General features: G+C 33.7%; 2 protein-coding genes and 1 long non-coding RNA gene across 5 annotated transcripts in view; 2 read left to right on the top strand and 1 right to left on the bottom strand.

The window, feature by feature from the left end:
- The first annotated feature begins 673 nt into the window (after positions 1–673).
- The window catches only part of LOC144560511 (uncharacterized), a 47,923-nt gene continuing 28,521 nt past the window's right edge, over positions 674–20,075 (top strand). Inside the window, exons 1-2 of one of the 3 annotated variants that reach the window (XM_078309741.1) lie at positions 674–3,341; positions 3,451–3,713. In XM_078309741.1, coding sequence (XP_078165867.1) covers positions 731–3,341; positions 3,451–3,713 — 2,874 coding nt within the window. In that variant the 5' untranslated portion in view covers positions 674–730. Of the gene's footprint in view, positions 3,342–3,450; positions 3,941–20,075 lie in introns of those variants that run through there. The other 2 variants (XM_078309732.1, XM_078309749.1) reach the window with 2 other exon arrangements.
- LOC144544382 (uncharacterized) lies at positions 7,313–8,601 on the top strand. The gene is made up of 3 exons (XR_013508295.1): positions 7,313–7,654; positions 8,154–8,266; positions 8,458–8,601. It is a non-coding gene; the product is annotated as an uncharacterized LOC144544382 (long non-coding RNA).
- LOC144560474 (caffeoylshikimate esterase-like) lies at positions 16,762–18,420 on the bottom strand. Its single transcript, XM_078309687.1, has 2 exons — positions 17,675–18,420; positions 16,762–17,394 (listed from the first exon to the last, which is right to left on the bottom strand). Exons 1-2 carry the CDS (start codon positions 18,323–18,325, stop codon positions 17,020–17,022), a joined length of 1,026 nt encoding a protein of 341 aa, XP_078165813.1. The 5' UTR covers positions 18,326–18,420; the 3' UTR covers positions 16,762–17,019.

Genomic DNA, 20,075 nt, shown 5'->3' on the forward strand with positions numbered 1-20,075 from the left:
TTTTTATAAACTTTAATAACTCAAAATTTAAAACTTAAATGTCAAAATAAAACTGTTAGATGTGATCTATGTTATTTTCTCTATGCGTCCATAAAAAATTATCACGTTTGATTTTGCTTTTATATGAATCAATAAGTTGAAAAATCAATGTCTAGAAACTATCCACATTAGTATACATTTTTATAAGCTCAAGATGATAACCAAACCAAAGTTGAAATGCCATAATTTTTTACACGTGCATAGATAAAATAATGTATTTCATATCCAACGATTTTATTTTGAATTTTAAAATTTAAATTTTGAGTTATTAAAATTTTTAAAAATAGAGGCATGATGGAGATAGAAAAAATGAAGGCATTTGAACCCTCCTCTTTTATTAATATGGGTCTCCAATATTAAATAATTTCTTATAGAACAAAATATGCTTGCCCTTCCATTCCTGGGAAATCCTCATGCTGTCAAGGACAAAACTTTCCTTTAATTAGTTATATTATTAATTGAGAGAGAGGAAGTGGATCCGGTAATCAATCAATCTATTAAATAAGGGTAATTTGGGTATTTAGAATCAAAAAATTCTCTTAGCTCTCAAAATTAGAATAGTTGTTCTTAGTATAGCACTCCCCCTAGCTACGACTTTATCCTCTGTCTCACCACTAAGTTTATAAGAGGGCCAGCTCTGATGCCTTGAAAGGTATCAAAAGCAATAAATTGAGCATTTACCATTTTAGCAATGAGGAGCATTCTCTTGTTCCTTACCTTCCATCTACTCCCTCTGGTTCAATCTTCTCTCACATCTCAAGCACAAGCTCTTCTTCATTGGAAATCAACTCTCCAGACTCAACAGCCGCTTTCATCTTGGAATCTCAGTGCCCACCCATGCAACTGGACCGGAATCACTTGCCGTGACATTAATGAAAGAAGGCAAGTCATTACTAAAATCTCTCTTTCGAATAAGGGTCTAGTTGGGAAATTAGATGCTCTGAATTTCTCTGCTCTTCCATCCATTAGAACTTTTGATCTCAGTGATAATGAACTCAGTGGAGTAATTCCTCCATCAATATGTCTCTTCTCAAAACTCACATATCTTAATCTCACTTTTAATGTTCTCAGTGGTTTGATCCCATCAAGCATTGGAAACTTAACAAACATAAAATATTTGTATCTTTCGGTTAACAATCTCTCAGGACCGATCCCTCCTGAAATTGGTGAGCTGACATATTTGAGAGACTTAAGATTATCAAAAAACTTTCTGAGTGGAGAAATACCTACTAATTTAGAAAACTTAACCAATCTTGTGAATCTGGCACTTGGGAGTAATATGCTCTCTGGACCAATCCCTGTTGAAGTTGGTAAACTTACACATTTGACAAGTTTAATCCTACCACAAAACTTTCTAATAGGGGAAATACCTGCTACTTTAGAAAATTTAACCAATCTTGACATTCTATATCTTCATGATAATAAGCTCTCTGGACCGATCCCTCTTGAAATTGGCAAACTTACACATTTGATAGAGTTAGCACTACAAAGAAACCCTTTGGGTGGAGAAATACCTACTAATTTGGAGAACTTAACTAGTCTTGAAGTTATGTATCTTGGGGGTAACAACCTCTCCGGACCGATCCCTCCTGAAATTTGTAAACTCAGACATTTGATTGAATTAGAACTATCAGAAAACTTTGTGAATGGTGAAATACCTACTAATGTAGGAAACTTAACCAATCTTGACTTGCTAGCTCTTGGTCATAATAACCTCTTTGGACTAATCCCTCCTGGAATTGGTAAGCTTAGAAATTTGCAAATCTTAGATCTATCAGAAAACTTTCTAATTGGAGAAATGCCAACTAATTTAGAAAACTTAACCCAACTTCTCTACATGTATCTTCATGATAATAATCTCTCTGGATCAATCCCTCCTGAAATTGGTGGACTTACAAATGTGACAGGGTTATATATATCAAAAAACTTTTTCAGTGGAGAAATTCCTAACACAATAGGAAATCTAAGCAATATGATCATTGTTGATATCTCATCAAATTATCTATCAGGGGTAATACCTGCACAACTTGGTAGATTAAAAAGATTAATTGAACTCAATTTAAGCCACAACAATTTCGCAGGAGATGTACCAAAAGAGTTCGGAGTGTTACATTCTTTGATAAATCTGGATATATCGTCAAATAAACTGACTAGTGTGCCACAAGAACTAGGCAATTGTATTAATCTTCAATTATTAAACCTCAGGAGTAACAATTTGATAGGAAAAATTCCTTCTCATTTCGGAAACTTAGCGCACTTACTGGACCTTCTAGATCTAAGCTCAAACTTTTTAACAGGGGAAATACCAATGACACTAACGAACTTAATCATGTTGCAAAATTTTAATCTATCTCACAACAATCTAACAGGTCAAATTCCACCTTCATTGGGCAACATGTTAAGTTTGTTAACAATGGATTTGTCATACAATCAATTGGAGGGTCCAGTGCCTGATATAAAGATTTTTCATAAAGCCCCAGAACAATGGTTTATACACAACAAAAATCTTTGTGGCACTATTCAAGGTTTACACTTGTGTGATGGATTTGTTAAACGTAAGAATGACTTAACTAGACTAGGAATGGTTAAGTTGATTGCAACTCTAACTTGTTGTGCTGCATTACTAACATCTTTCTTACTCGGGCTACTTTACCTAGTTTACACAAAAAAGGGAAAAGCAAAACCAGAGCAAATTGGCAATCCTAGTAGGGGAGAAACCTTTTCTGTGTGGAATTTTGATGGAAGAGATGCATACAAGGAGATTATAAGGGCCACAGAGAATTTTGATGAGAAATATTGCATTGGAAGTGGAGGTCATTCAAGAGTTTACAGAGCGATTTTAGCACCAGATAACCTCACAGTAGCTGTAAAGAAAATCCAGTTAGCATACGGTGAAACCTCACTAGATCTTGAAGCATTCCATAGAGAAATTAGCACTATAACCCAAATTCGACACCGCAACATTGCTAAATTATTTGGTTATTGTTCCTCACCACAAAATAAATTTCTAGTATACAAGTATTATGAGAAGAGGGATTTACATAATATTCTCAATTGTGAGGAAGCAATAGATCTGGATTGGGCAAAAAGAAAAGTTATATTGAGAGATGTTGCATGTGCTCTCTCACATTTGCATCATGATTGCTATCCTCCAATAGTACATCGGGATGTAACTAGTAGAAATATCTTACTCGATTCTGAGTTTATAGCATGTATCTCGGATTTTGGCACTGCTAAATTTCTCAAGCCGGAGTCTTCTAATTGGAGCATGCTTGCTGGAACCTGCGGTTACATAGCACCAGGTTATGTATACTTAAACACCCTATTAGCATATTTTAATTTCCATCACTTATTTGTATAAAAAAATAAACTAGAAATAATTGCAATCTGATTTTTTTTTTCTTTTTACAGAACTAGCCTATACCATGAGGATGACTGAAAAATGTGATGTATATAGTTTCGGGGTAATCATGTTGGAACTGCTTATGGGAAAGCACCCTGGTGATATGATTAATCTATCGTCTTTCAATGAAGAGGAAATCATACTCCAAGATATCCTTGACCAACGTATTGAACCACCAACTGGGCAAGTCATAAATGAAATTCTCAAAATGATTCAAATTGCATATGAGTGTTTGAATAATAATCCGTCACTCCGTCCAACAATGCAAGAGGTGGTGAATAGTATAAGTGAATGGCCAACTGATTCGTAATTTCTAGTAGTACCTTTTATATTTAAAGATTAGTTTGCCGTAACTCCGTCCAACAATGCACGATGCTTTTTTTCATATTTTGTATTTGAAAGTTTTTATGCTTTATTAATACTCATGTATTCTATGTATGTGTGGTGATAATTATTAATCGTGCATATAATATTATTGCAATATCTTCTTTGTTATGTGAGATTTTCTCCAGTTTTATCAAATTAAAAGAAATAGCTACCAATCTCTCCTCTATATTATGCATCTTAAATTAAATTGGCTATCCTGAACCCTCCATTCAAATAATCTGTTTTTCTTTGATTAAATGCATCATTTATACGTGTAGAAGTCTAAATTTAGTTGTACCTACCACACGTATTGTCACACGGAATAGTACTGAACACCTATTTTTTCTTTAACCTTCCATCATTCCGCCTCTTTGCCTCCCGACCATAATTGGCAATTCAAACTGAATTTTTTTTTATAAACCATAATTAATTAAATCAAATTTAGCAAAGCAACATGATTAGTTTTTTTTTTTTTCAAAAACCACAAAGACCGAATTGGCAATTCAGTCTCTAGGTTTTTTTTCATTTTTTCACAATTTTTCGTGCGGCTAACTGTGTAGGAAGCTATATACATGGAGACCGAATTGGGGTAAAAATAACCAAATTATCAAGACCAAATGGCCATTTCGAGATATAAATGATCGTTTAGAAATTATATGATTAATTTAAAATGAAACTAAAATTTCAAGATATAAATGAATCTCCATTTTTATATTATGCATGTAGTTGTCCTGATCCGTCAACGGCTGAGATTGAAAGATGAATTTTCAAATTAAATATCAACCCTCCAAAATATACTGGCCACACAAACTGCTACATGGTTTATCACATTAAATTTGAATAAATTCCTAACGATTCGTTTCCTTATTTTTATTTACAATTATTTTCAATTCTTATAATTAAATTATTTCCTTATTTCTAAACAGGAAAGTTAATCGGAGGGAAAAAAAAAAAAAAGTGAATCGGAGGAGCAAAATAGGTAAGCCAGAAAAATTAGAAAGTGAAAATCATATTGGAGTGGAGGTCTCAAGACATTTTCTTTCACTTTTTCTGAATTGATCAGGTTTGTGTTTGATTCATTGACCGTTTGTAAGTTGTTAAACTGTTGTTCATTATAAGTTTTAAATAAAAATTTATTTCACTTTTATTGTAAATTCATAAATGTTAATTTTACTTTCATGCTAAAATATTAATATTTTATTCCTCTAATCATGATATCTATTAGATTATTAATTTTTGCATAAAAATGAATTATGTCAAGAATTATTTGTGTATGAAATTATGGAAGAGAAGATTTTTTATTATATAATCTGTGAGAGAATATGAGAAAATATTTATGAGGGTAACGAGGAGCCTTATTTTTTATTTTTAATATGAAGATTGTGCAAACAAAATCGACATTTAGGTAATATTATAAAATATAATTCTAATTTTACTTACTTCTTATAAGATTGTGCAAATAAATGTTATTTGTCATTTGAGGAATGTTATTGTCATTTAGTCCAAATTTTCTATAAAAGTATGTCATTTTGTATGATATTTTTTTTGCTCTATTATAATATGTCGCGATGTAACACACAAACACGATATATTTGTATATCAACTTGCAACTGCTTATCCATTAGACTATTAATTATACACAAGTATACAAATGCCATGCAATAGATTGGTCGATCATGAATAATTTCTAAGCGATCCGTTTCATTATTTCTCCTTACAACTATCTTCAATTCTTGCAATTAAATTATTTTCTTATTTCTCCATTTGTCAAACCAGTATGATGGATCATATTAACAACAACAAGAAAAACGGAACCCCCTGCCATCCAAAGGTTAGGCCCCATTGCATTATGTCTGAATTGAGTTGATCTTCACTGTTAATTTTTACCACAAAACATCTGGTTCATATGTACAATCTCCACCACCACCTTGAGTTATACCGAGAGATTGTTAAAGCAATAAATGTTTTACAAGTTAGATTTAGAACCATAGACCATGAACTAAATATGCACAAATAAGAACATAGTAGCTAGACTCTTACAATAAATTATTTACTAATTGATAAATAATTGTATTATTTATTTGATCCCATGAATGAAAATGTAATGTACCGTATTGTTCTTTTAATTGCCAGAGAAATCTCAATCTATCAATTACAACTTGCACGAATCTCAAAGCCCTTCTTACCTCTATTAAATTTGAAAGAAATTTGGCCTTAACCAAATTGAAGAATGGAGTCGGGTCCGCACCCCCACCAAATTATCAAGACCGAATGACTATTTCGGTCCAGACCGGGGTAAAAACGAGTTATTTGAATCTTCTGTGGTTGTGTCTACGAAAAAGTGAAAAAAATTTAGAAACCGAATTAGCAATTCCGTCTAGAGAAAAGTAAAATGTGGAGACCAAATCTACAATTCAGTCCTTGTGATTTTTGAAAAAAAATAAATAAATAATCATAGTGTTTTGTTTATTTGATTTATAAAAAAATTTCAAACCCTCTTCGCCCCTACGCCTCTAGGCCTCCCCGTCTCTCCTCCTGTCTGCTCACCTCAGTCATCTCTACTCCGTCGATCAACTCTTCTCTACTCCGACGCTCCTTTTCTCTCCTTAAGAACTCTCTCTCTCTTTTTGGTGAAAAGACAAACAGAACCCGACTCTCTCTCTCTCTCCTCTCCCTTGGTTAGGGTTTTTAGCGGTGAAAATTTTGTTGGTAGAAACCACACCTCCGACTGCTTAGATCTGGTCTGAGCGGAAGAAGTTTTTCAATGGAATGGTTCAGGTCAGAATTTAGGAAACCAATTAGACCATAGTTTTGATCTAATTAGATGTCGACTCTATCCATGTTCAGTCAATCGGATGCAATTGCACTTTGATCCGAGCATTAAATTTCAATTTTGATGTTTTGTGCCTAAACCTTATTTTTTTTAATTGTTTATATTTCTGGCTAGTGAGATTCATAAGCACCAATAAATCATTGTGTTATTGGTGCTGTATTCCTATTGATACTACTTGCACATTCAATATTTGTGATAAATTCATATTGATACTACTTGCGCATTCCATATTTGTGGTAAATTCCTATTGATGGTACTTGTGGATTCAATATTTGCGGTAATTGCCTTATTGTAGACTTGTGCAGTTGTCCAGATGTGCTAGAATTTAATTAAGGGTGTCAACAGGTCGAGTCTGGTTGTGTCATGTCATCCATGGATCAAATAGTAATATTTAATTACTATTCTTATGCTGGTTAGATCTGTGACATGAATCAGCATGGAAGTGTTGGTCAATTAGAAATTGAATCCCTCTCTTGGAAAATTGTTTCAATTTATATTTAAAATTCGTTGTTGAATATTAATACACCTTTCCATGATAATATAGAACAATGGTTAAAACATTTATCGCTATGTATCGTATAACAATCAGAGATGAAAATATAGTTCAAGAGCAAATCACGAACTATATATGGTACCAGATTTTAATTGCAAATCATGAACAATATATGGTACCATATTGCTTTCAATAGCTTCAAGAGCAAATCAATAACGGTTATTGCCTTCTATTTATTGCTTTTGATTTTCTTCCTATTTGCCTATGTTTATTACTGTGTAAAGATGGTTAGTAGGGAGAGGCAATTCTGCGTGCTTTGGAGGTAATTCTGAAAAGTTGCAAAACACAATTCTACACGCTCAGACAAGAAGGCATACTCTTCTCTTTCTCTTATATGTGTCTTATGTTGTTATCCAGTAGTATTTTCTGATGCATTTTATTTCAGAGCTTCTGGCGACACAAGTCCTCTAGAATTAAGAGTGAAGTCTGAGCTCTTGGTACAAATTTGGCCCTTCTGAAGGTATGCTAAATTTAAGGATGTGACAATGAACTACAGAGATTTGTCCTTATTGCCATAGTTTGACATGATTCTGTGTTTCGATTGAGTTATTTTATTTTATTTCAATTACATTTACATGAAAGTAAAATATCCTAATTTACCATACTCTTTGCCCAATTTTTATATTTTAATATGTTATTCAAACATGATATACCTGTGTCCCTCCAAAATAAAAAGGAACACAAGATAGGAAGAAAAAAAAAATATAAGGTTGTTTACCAGCAGCACATTAAGCGCAAACGTATTGCTTAAAATTAATTCTTATTGATCTGAAAAGAAAAATATTTCAACCCCTGAAATCTTATGGACCACTATGGAGCGTATGTATATTGGCAGATTACTTCCCAAATTCCATGTAAAAGTTATTTTCTTATTATAATAAAGAAAAAATGGTAGGTGAGAAGCCTACTATATTTAAGTTGCATGTCTTATTTCATTGCTATTTTATTTTATGTTACAGGAGTTGTTGGATCATGTTATTAAAATAGGGAAGATGCTTCTATCCTTGGCATTCTGGGAAGATCTTATGAAGTCACTTCTGTTCTGTTGCTTTTCTACTTTCATTATTATCAGGTTCAATTTTTGCACTTATATCTTGAAGTTACTGCACACTTTTTTTCCTTCTATTATGAAATTTCAGGGTACTATTCATAGGTGCACTATTTTTTTCTTTTCTTTTAATGCATATATAAAGAACTAAACTAAGAAAAATGTTATGAGTTCATTCTGGTATGTTCTGACAACCATAATTTAATCTTTATCAGGGGATGGATAGCATATGCAACTGTAGGAATCCTTCTATTGATGGCCCCATTCATACTTTTGACCAAGTTTAGTAACCGGGGGAGGTCCATAGAGGAGCTGAAAGTGGTGGCCCTACCTTCGCACATTGCTTATGGCTTGTGCCTTCTCAGGTATGTAGTGGAACTAGCTAGTATAGTGTTTCTGATTAAATTTTCTTTTATGGAAATCCCATTCTCTAACAGTATCCAGAAAAATACCCAAAATGTTTTTGGTTGGTTCGCTGATAGCACTGTATGGTAATTCAATCGAATATTAAATCCTGTAAAATTGCCAATATTGCCCCATCATTTGGAAACTTGGCCAAGTCAAGGTCTAATTTGGATAGAGTCAAGCCGAGCTTTCCCCAAGTTCCTTAGTAGGATGTGGAAACTCTCTTGACTAGGGTTTACTCGGCCAAGTCACGACTGAGATAAGTGTCATTCGCTCAACCCTAGATAATAATGAAGTCACTTCTGTTCAAATCACCGCGGCTCAAATAAAGTCACTAATGGATAAGGATCATTAGTAGGGAATTTTTTGCTAGCAGTTCAAATTGCAAAACTCAATTCTACACGCTCATACAAGAAGGCATACTCTACTCTTTCCGTTGTATGTGTCTTTCAGAAAACGAGTCCTCTAGGATTAAGAGTGAAGTCTGAGCTCTTGGTACAGATTGATGGAGTAAAAACAGTTCCACTGGTGAAGATGATCAGAAGAAGCTTGTGATGGTTTTTGCTGCTACAAACTCCCTTGGGACATTGACGAAGTTCTCCGGTTTGCAAAATATATTTTCCTTAAATATAAATAGATTAATGTTATGAGTGAGGCTCCGGTACTAGGTATGGATTAAGATTTTTATTTTCATAGTCCAAACAATCAATTTGAACTATTCAACGTGATCTCTATATGAAAATGTACTTGTTGATCAAATTTTATATTAGAAATTTGTTACATTTTTTTTCAATAGGTGGAAAATCACTTGATCTAAAGGGGGGCTCGAGACCATTAAAAATAGTGATTTTCTACCTATCTAAAAATATAGTAAAAAAAATAAAAAAAAATGTAAAATTTTGCCTGCAAGTACATTCTTATATAGAAATCATATTGAACAACTCAGATTGACATTTGGACCAATGTGAAAAAAAAAAAAAAATGCACTATGTAAGTAAAAAAAAAAAATATATATATCGATCTGCAATGTGGACCAATATACACTATGCATTGTACCGGTTTAGTGTACATGTGCCATTATTGCCTCACTCTAAATGTTATTGCCACATATATAAGCATATTTGGTACTGATCTTATCTGTTCAAGATAGTAAGAAGCAAAGGGTTTAGTGTACATGTGCCATTATTATGGCTTGACAACATAACATTAAAATGTTCAATGTTGTAGATGTATTGTACTATATAATTTAAAATGTTGTACTTTAGAGTCATCTTATGGTGCACGTGCTGGAGGTTGGAGAAGTATGTATGCATACCTCTGCCAGATCTCAAAAGTAGACAGGAGCTCATCAAAACTAATCTAAGAACAGTGGAGATATGTGATGTTCTTTTACGTACGGGACAAAATTGATGTTTTAACCTTTTATTATAACAATTGTTTTCCTCAATAATGATCTAAACCTGCATAATTGAGATTGATGTTTTAAGTATTTCTTGCAAAGGTCAATTTTGGTTTGCAGGGATGAGAGATCACAACAATAGTATAGATTGTTTATGTAATGTAATGATATTATTCACTTAATGCACACAATGTTTTCATTTAATGAGTTTGTCCAATAAGCAGATGTATTTCTATAGATTTTGTCTTTTTCCTTTGGCTTTGGTTAGCACAATAGTTTGATTTGGTACAGTTGTTACAATAACTGCCAATTGCGAAAAATAAAACCAATAATCTAGAGAGCGACATTGAGAGAGAGGAAGGTGCTTCTCCAATTTATTTTTTAAGAAAATAATTATCCTCTAATAATTTTTATTTGCATTGTTCTTTACAATATGTTCCCGTCACAATGCACGGGCTCGATACTAGTCTATCTATAATTTATAAAAAATGAGATTATTTTATAATTTATAACATATATACTTGAGAATTGTATTGAATTTGTTTGGAGTCATTACTTAACATTGTTATTTTTTTTAGTTTTTTTTTGTGGACCAGATACCATATTAGCTGCCCATGCATGATAACATGTGCTGGTTTTTTTTTGTGCTCTAATACTTTATCCAGGTGACAACTGTTAGAGAACTTCTTGCACTTAACTTTGATGCATGTGATCAATCAGGTGAGAACATTTGCTGCGCGCATGGCTCGGTCTTAAGGACATCCAATATATATACTTTGATTGAGATGTCAATGGCAGTTCTTTGCATGATATGTGCACCAATTAATTACAGATGTTATATCGGAAAGTACTATATTTTTCGGCCTGTACGATCCGGCCCAATAAAGCCCATTTATCTTAACCGTCCCATCGTTGCTCAAAGTATCCAGCAGTTTATTTCTCTCGCTTTCCAGCAATTTATTAGGATCGTCTAATCGAATTTAAAGGCTGTGACCTAAATGTAGCTGTTATATTAGGTTGGGCTTTTGACTTTTGAGGGAGCAGTTGTATAAAGATATTTGATTATCACTTTTTTCTACGTAAGTCTTCAAATTTAGAATTGATTCTCTTATAATACTGTTGTTTATCAGATTGGAGCTTAATTCTATTGTATTAATTAATTAGCTCTTCTAGTTATGTTAGTACTCTAATACTGCTAATTAACTTATTTCTTAAGCATATGCAGTAATAGATTTATTATTTTTTTTTGAGTGAGGCCATGGTACTTTGCAATGCGTGGATCGTTATATGCATTGTATTCATATCTTCATTTTGAAAGTTCAAATAGTTGATCCGAGCTGCTCAACATTATTATCATATGAAAATATACTTGGAGATAAAATTTTATATATTTTTGAATTTTTTATTACTTTTTGAGACAATTAGAAAATCACTTGATCTAAAAATTCTGGACCATCCGAAAATAGCAAAAAAAATTCCAAAAAAATTCCAAAAAATATAAAATTTGATCTCATGCATTGCCAAGTACAGAACGACTATTTGAACTTTCAAAATGATAATAATATTTGATCTCATTCATATGATAATAATATTGAGCAGTTCCGACCGACTATTTGGACTTTCAAAATGGAGATATGAATCTAATGCACAGAATGATCCGTGCATTGCGAACTACCATAGCCTTACTCTGTCTTTTCATATTTATTAATCCTGTCATACACTAATTGTGGGGATGTTATCTGTCTTCATCAAATCACAAGAGAACAAGTTTGTGATTTCCTTCCATCTATTGCCAATTAAGTTCCTAAATGCATGCTCTGCCCATCAATTCGTTTGGAATCAGACTTCCATCTTTCTATCTTCCTAAGTCTATTTCAACATACTTTTGTACTGTTGTGGTTTCAACTTTCAAGGCACCAATCAATTAAGTTGCAGGAAATGATTCATACTATTTTTTTGTTGGCTTATCTAGTCATTATTTCTTAGTTGGCTTCTTTTTTGCTTTAGTGTAAAATTGAGGGTTCAGTCATTAATTTTTTTGTTGTCTTTGCTTAAAAGTTAAAACAGCATGCAGCTGGAATTTTTTTAAATGAATTCATCAATTTTGAGGAATTAGTGTAATACCAAATTGGTATTAATATTTATGGACTTTTTTAGGTCATGTCTGATGAAAAATTATTTATTTATAACTGGGAGATTTAAAAATTGAGGAGTCACCGAATCATCAGATCATGAATTAACGCTTAAGATTATGAGAGATCATCCAACATTGAATAAAGCCTACAATTCAGTGATCTCACGATGTTGTAAAGAAAGACCCGTAGATGTTAAGGATTAATTAGCTAGTGCAATAATACCAATAATTGTTTTTCTTAGTTCATCAACTATGATGAATATATATACTAATAAAGCAAGCAGCAATGAAATTTAATTATCTGCTAAGCAAAAAAATACTAACTTTTTGGTATGGATAAGAACAATTTTGAACTTATTATTCTTGTACAAAATCGTATTTGATAATTATAAATCATTTATTTAACCGTATATTAGTCGTAACTGGCAACCAAGATGAATTTTCTAACATTTTGAATAGTCAGCCGTGTTGCTCTCCACAGTCCAATGACACCCCCAATGAAGTCTTCGATGAAAATGGAAGCCTTCTTATTTCCCACCAAACACCACCTTATCCTCCAGGCCCTGAATGTTACGTTAATGATGATTGAATGTACCTGGAGCATGGTTAATTCCTAGAAGACACGTAGGTAATACCAGTAAACTATTTATTTTATATCCAGGTCCCTATTCATAAAATAGGAACTTCTAAAATCTGGGCACAATATTTCAATTAAGCATTTCTGTTGAAATTTTGAAAAACGAATTAAGTTGGGTTCTATTAATCTTTACGATATCTTCACAAAGGATCAATTACATAAGCACCAAGGATACTTTTGAATAAAAAGGTTGAAGCCCATTCTTCATTGAAGAAAAAGTGTGAAGTTACAGACTACCAAATTCAAAGCACAGCAACTACATCACATATAACCTGACACAGCATAGTTTGAGTAAAATCACTGAATTTTGGTGACAACACATATAGAGAACTAAGGCAGATTTGCCTAGTAACTACTGTAGGTTGAAACACCAAAACATGATACAAAACAAGATTAAATCTAAGCCACACCATGGGGCTGAGGATGCTAAAACTAAAAGCAAAATGAGGCTTGCAAGCCAAAGAGTTTCTGGTCCAGCTACTCTTCATAGATCACCATCTGATTCCCATGCATATCTTCCATGTTGGGGCTTAATTCTACATCATCTGGATGCCAACTAGCAAGGAGGAGGACATCCATGTCTGAGGGAAACCACAAAGCAGTAGAGTCAGCTACCTTTGCCTTCATGTTAGCTGCCAATAGTGTACCAGAGAGATTATTAGAAATATAATTTCTCTAGGTATTTTTGGTTTACCTTCAGCAAAACATAGGTCATTACGATGTTTCTAAATGGCCCAGCAAACTGCACTAAAGACAACAAGAAAAGCATTTTGATGAGCATATGGTAATTGATGAGAGAAATTAACAATATCAACAAATCTGTTCCAATAGATGCTGGCATCCTGACAAGCACCCATATAGAACCAGATTTGTTTAGTGAATGTACATGTAACAAACAAATGGTGGATAGATTCATCTTGGGAGCAGAATTGACATTTGGAAGGTCCTTCCACCATTTTTTTTGAAGATATCTGTTGTCAAGATCCTACCTTTATGAGTAAGCCACATGAATATTCGAATTTTTGTGAGTAAGCACCAGAGCCGGTTCTGAAGATTTTGGGACCCAGGACGGAAGAAAATTTTGGATCATTTATATATACCAGTGTTGTAAAAAACGGTCTTAACGGCCGATTATATGTCTTTTTAATTGTTAATGGCGGTCAAACCATTATGAATATACTTATCGGAGGTCTATTAGTGAATTTCGATTAATCGGTCAATTATTTTCGATTATTCTCAATTATTCCGTTTGATCATCCATTTATTTCCGTTTATTCCCATTTATTTTTGTTTATTCCAGTGATTATTTATTTTTACATTGTTTTTTTTTTCTGTGATTGTGTGATAATAAGTTTCATAAACCATGCATTACCTATAAAGTTTCAACCGTATAAATTGAAGTTAATTTGAATCATATTAATATATAGGGAAAATTTCTAGTGTGCCCATGTAAAATTTTAAAATAGCCAATATCCCCATCAAAACAACATAATAGCCAATATCCCCATCAAAACTTTGCATTATTTCTTCTATCCCCATTTTATATATTTAACTCTTTATTTAATTATTTTGATATTAAATTGACAAATTTACCCCCTCCTTCTTCAAACGTTCAATACCTTCTCCTACAGCTAAATTTTTTTCATGCCCACTATCTTCCCCGACCTCTTCTCCTGCCCTCCCCTCTCATTGAACATTTAATCGTCAAACTGATCTCCTGCCTTCTTCTCTTACTCTCAGCGTCATCAAATAAATTTTTTTTTTTTTTTCCAGAAGGGACTGTCTCCAATTTTATAGACCCTTCTGGTACCAGTTAAGTACTGGTAAAATGTCACCAGTTAAGCAATCCAGATTAACTGATTGTTCCAAAAATAGACTCTTATGGAATCAAACAAAAGTTAAAAGAACTTCATATTAGCAGCTATTACATTCTCTCTGTTTTTTTTCTAAATAAATGGATAAAACATAGTGGAGTCGCATAATTTTTTTCTGGTAAAGATTGGAAACCAACCACTAAAAAATTGAAACAATCAGAAAAGTACATGCTTTAATTCAAAGTTATATATGAACTAACTAGCTGCCTCCACAGGCATTCATTGTTACAGGGCGCTAGTTTGTTAATACATTAATTGTGCATGCCCAACAATTATTTACATAGCTCACGCAGTCATGCTACTTGATTTTATATTTGGGGTGTTATTCTGGCATCTAGGCGGATCACCAGATGGGGTTGTTATTGTTGCTGGTGTCAACAATGATTTCATTTGAGCATAATCAATTTGATGACTAGAACGGCTCACGACATGAACGGCCAAACCAATCCTCTTATGTGTTGTCTTGTGAGTTTGTATCCTCTGAGATATCTCAAATATTTACTTTATCTAAAGCTGGGACAAAAAAATTTCGATGCCTAATCGATATGCAGAGGGCCAGTATTCTTGTCCTTTGAGATTCGTGTATTAAGGATTTGAATGGTCCAGATATCTTAGGAGTTAGTTTGCCAAGAAGCAAGAAGGATTGATTGGGATATTATCTATCAAGCATGGGAATAACTAAGGAGATATCATTGAAATTAAGAGATCTAGTCTCGAGAGAGTGCACCAAGCAAAGACAGAGCAAAAGAAGCAATAACTAAGGAGATATTATCTGAACGTTTGAAGAAGGAGAGGGTAAATTTGTCAATTTAATATCAAAATAATTAAATAAAGAGTTAAATATGTAAAATGGGGATAGAAGAAATAATGCAAAGTTTTGATGGGGATATTAGCTATTATGTTGTTTTGATGGGGATATTAGCTATTTTAAGATTTTAGATGGGCACACTAGAAATTTTCCCTAATATATAGTTCATATAATTAATTAATCAATTATATATAATTCGTCTACTTTAATTTAATAGTACAAAAAATATAAAATTTTTGATGACAGGAAAAACTTGATGAATATATTTTTATTTGACAAGTCTTAAATTAGATAAGACTGGACTTGTCAAATCGGGATATTATATAAATGAAAAGTATAATCAGTAAAATCTATAAGCTTTGATTTTGTCCATTAGTTGGCACATCTCAATTAAATCCAATTTACTCACATCCATTCACTTCCCTTCCCCCTGATTTGACAAACCTTCCCTTCCACTCGATTTTGAGGATTTTAACAAGTCTTAATTTCACTGCGTTTGACAAGTCTTGTGCCCCATCCAACCTTCCCTTTAACTGTTCTATATCCTTAACTCATTCCCAATTTTCATTCAAAAATATCAATTTTCTCTGAATGTCAAATAAAAAAGTCTCTTTATATTTGATTCAATCTTATTTGAAAATGCTTAATTCTCAAATTTATTTTTTCATTAAATAAATGTGTTACACATGTAAAGTGCGTGTATTGTTAAGCGTAGTGTCATGTTATAATAATAGAACTAAGTTAAATTAAGTTTATTTGATAAGTTTGATGAGTTAAATAAATTATTTTTTTAATAAATTATGAATATATATACACATAATTTTAATAAAAATACAAAATTGTCCGCATAATTCTGATTGATCGGCCGCATACCGATTAACCGCTTGATGGTATCCCATCTGTTCGACAAGCACATACCATTATTTACAATACTGATATATACAATTTTTATTGATATACTAATAGATCATACCTATTTATAGAAAAGTTTGAACCCTTTATATATTCAAAGTTTGGGCTCTAATATTTTATTTATTTTTACTATATACAGGTTTTTTTAATATATGCAAAATATTTTTTTTGTTTTGAGGCCCCTTGAATCTTGAGGTCCGGAGTGGTCGCCCTGGCTGCCCAGCACCAGGGCCTGCCCTGCCTTATCTAATCTAAATTTATCTCCCATCAATTATTTAGTATATCAAAAGATTCGAGGGGGAAATGAATCTTGGGAGCATTCATCTCCAAATAAATTACAAGTACAGAGATGGATGTAAAATATATAATAAGACTTAATTGTCTGTCACCATAACATATTGAAGGTCCAAATAAATAACAATTTCTGGCTAGGCTTATTTTCATTAGACCGCAAATCACATTTACATGGTCGAGTCTGATACAAGAAGGCTAAGGATGACCAACTGAAACAACTTAGTACCTATTGTTTTCATTTTGTGAAAGAAACATAATTTTTTTGCAAACATGGATTATTTTGTCAGCTAAAATCAAACCAAATCGGTCACTAGTTAAGATGTGCCATCCGATGGAGCTCCTGAATCAGCACTCTCTTTACTCCCGCTCCTGCTTTTGAACCAATCGATCATTTCATTGAACACGAGCTCAACACTCTCGTCAGGCTCAGCAACCAGCTGGTGCCACATGCCAGGATACATCCAAAGTGTCTTATCCTTGCTTGAAGCGCGCTTGTATAGATCCTCTGCACAAGCAGGTTCGCAAACCCTATCGTTGTCTCCATGCGCAATCAGCAGTGGGATGGTAATCTCCTCAAACTGGCTCTGCAATTCCCGGCATATACGCAACAGCTCATACGCTGTGGCAGCCCTTGCGTTGCCCACAATGCAGTTGGGATTTGCCAGAACGAACTTCTTCTTCCACTCCACCTAGTTCACAATGTTATAAGAAGTATTAAACTCTTGTATGATCTTATGGGCAGTTAAATTCAACATACCACAACAAGAGTCGAATAAGTTTAAATCTAATAAAGCCTGAACACATAACAAAAAACACCAATTTTACCCTTGGCTCAAGTTTTTTTGAGCAATTTGGTAGGTTTCAGCTCAAATTGACCCAAACATTTCAATTAAATTTCCTATAAGTAGCACCCTACAGCATTGTTTAGTCAATTAATCTATATATACATAAGTGCTAAATGGTATATACCTTGGAAGAGAGATCCAGTATATTCCCCCGAGTCACCCCCACATGCCATGTTGGTATCAAAGTCTTAACAATTCCAAGGAATTGCACAAGGGGCCATGGTGGCGTGAACTTGGGGTTCACCCCACACATGGCACCACTAAGCACTGCTCCATCCCAGCCCCTGTGCAGCCGTGCAAACTCCGGATCCCTCGACCGGAGATGGAGGAGCAGTGCAATGGCCCCACCAAGAGACTCTGCATAGAAAAAGCAGGGCAGTGATGGTGGATACTTTGCACGAAATTCATCAAAAAATGTAACACAATCATCGACTACTGGGTTAATGTCGGGGATGTACACCCGGAGCCCACCAGAGAAACCGTGGCCACGGTGGTCAAGAGCCCCGACTGCGAACCCAGCCTTAGCAAGGTGTACGGCGGTGAGCAGGACGGTCCAGTTGGAGTCACCAGTGTATCCATGGATGACGGCGATGGTTCCGAGGAGTTGGGAGGTGGGGATGTTGGTGGGGACCCAGGTCTGAGTGAAGATGCGGATACCCTCCGGATTGGTGAAGGAGGAGGTGGAGTGTGCAATGGAGTGGTGCGCGTAGAACTCGTCGGAGCTGAGTTTACCGAAGGGACTGTGCTCGTCAGCTTCAGCGATTGGATGAACCATTGCTGTTCGCTGATGGGGTCTCGGTTTTGACGGGAACTGATTTGTTTGAATTGTATGAATTTAATATATAAATTGGTTGGGAGTTGAGTGTTGAGAGGGAGTCTTCTAGGCTTCTACAGTTCTAATTGATTTGTTATTGGAAAATGAAAAATTAAAATCTCCTTTGAACGGCTGCCATCTCCGTAGAGTTTGAAGAAAGATAAACTATGTAGACTTCTTGCCCTAGATAAAGCAATTTGCACGTGAACTTAAAAATATGCTTGGATATCAAATTTTATATTTTTTTGGAAATTTTTTATTACAAAATTAGTATTTTTTAATGGTCTATAATCAAATTTTTAGTTCCAGCTAAATATGATCTTAAATAGCACTCCTCAAAATTTATAATTTGTGGAAGTGGCTCTTTTGAGCAGTTATTTTATGACTACTTTATGCAGTTTAATTTTGAAGCATAAACACATGATCAAAGACTTTCAGTTTCTTAGATGCTAAGTCAGTCCTTTGCAAGAAATTTGAAATTTCTTAGAATGAATTCATGACACATGTGAACAAAAGTGTTCAAAAAATTTAGTTAGGATTCATTTTGTCCTACAAAATTTGTACAAAAGACCTTAAATATTTAAATATTATAAAATATTGAATTATGTATATTATTTTTATTTTATTTATTTTTTATTTTTTATTTTTTGATAAAAGTGGTACAGACCACCAATTTCATTAAGAATTAACGATACCTACAGAGTTTATCAAACGTGGTACCAAACCGCTGGTACCTGTTTACACATCCTATAAACGATACATCAAAGAAAATCACATAGCATACTACAAATTGAAACTATAGAAATAGTTGGCAACACAAAGACATCAAAAACAGCAACATATATGAAATAACATACATATCATCTAGCTAAATGTCAGAAACGACCGAATGAACTACCAGTAAGGTATCATCATCAGTCTGATGCTCTAACCCATTTATTCCAGCTACCCTCTCCTCCTACAATAGAAAATTATCAAAGAAAACAGGCAATTGCATGACATCAGTAGGTAGAACTAAGGATAGTGTAAGAAGAGTACCCCTTCCTTTGGATCTCACCCAAAATTGTGCTAAAGAAATAATTTGAGATCCTATGGATCTAAGAGAAGTATGTATCCCATGAAAACAAAGTTTATTTCTTGTTAACCACATGATCCACAATACTGCCCCTCTTACCAATTCGATCAAATACCTATCTTTAAAAGGAATTAAAGCATCAATAAACCACAATTCCTCCATAGTTGTAATATCAAATGCGAAATTATTATAATCAGCAATCCAATTCGAAATTGTTCTAAAAAAGGGGCATTGCACAAACAAGTGATCTATTGTTTCAGGTGCCCCACAAAACTGACAAGCTACATCTCCTAGCCATCCTCTTTTTCTCAAATTTACTCTGGTAAGTATCTTATCCTGCTTAACAAGCCACAAGAAAATCTTAATTTTAAATGGAATCTTTGCTTTCCAAATAGTATTAAAAGTAACATTTTGAATCCCTCCATACTCAAGCCAACTATAAAAAGAATTTACCGTAAATCTACCATTAGTATTCCATCTCCAACTCAAACTATCCATCGCATCAATATCCAAGTGCACTACCCTCAATTGAGAAACTAAACTATACCATTCATCCCTAAGTTCCCCTGTTAGTTGTCTCCTAAAAGCTAAGTTAATATTCCCATAATCTAGAACTGAAGCTACATATATACCAAT

The sequence above is a fragment of the Carex rostrata genome, chromosome 1 (genome assembly GCF_964058835.1).
Source record: "Carex rostrata chromosome 1, lpCarRost1.2, whole genome shotgun sequence".
Taxonomy (NCBI): Eukaryota; Viridiplantae; Streptophyta; class Magnoliopsida; order Poales; family Cyperaceae; genus Carex; species Carex rostrata.

What these genes read in the sequence shown, in the direction of transcription:
- LOC144560474 (XM_078309687.1), bottom strand. Translation starts at nt 18,325, where the DNA reads ATGGTTCATCCAATCGCTGAAGCTGACGAGCACAGTCCCTTCGGTAAA. An exon ending in TACTGGATCTCTCTTCCAAG is followed by an intron (nt 17,395 to 17,674) that starts GTATATACCATT and finishes ATTGTGAACTAG; the next exon opens with GTGGAGTGGAAGAAGAAGTT.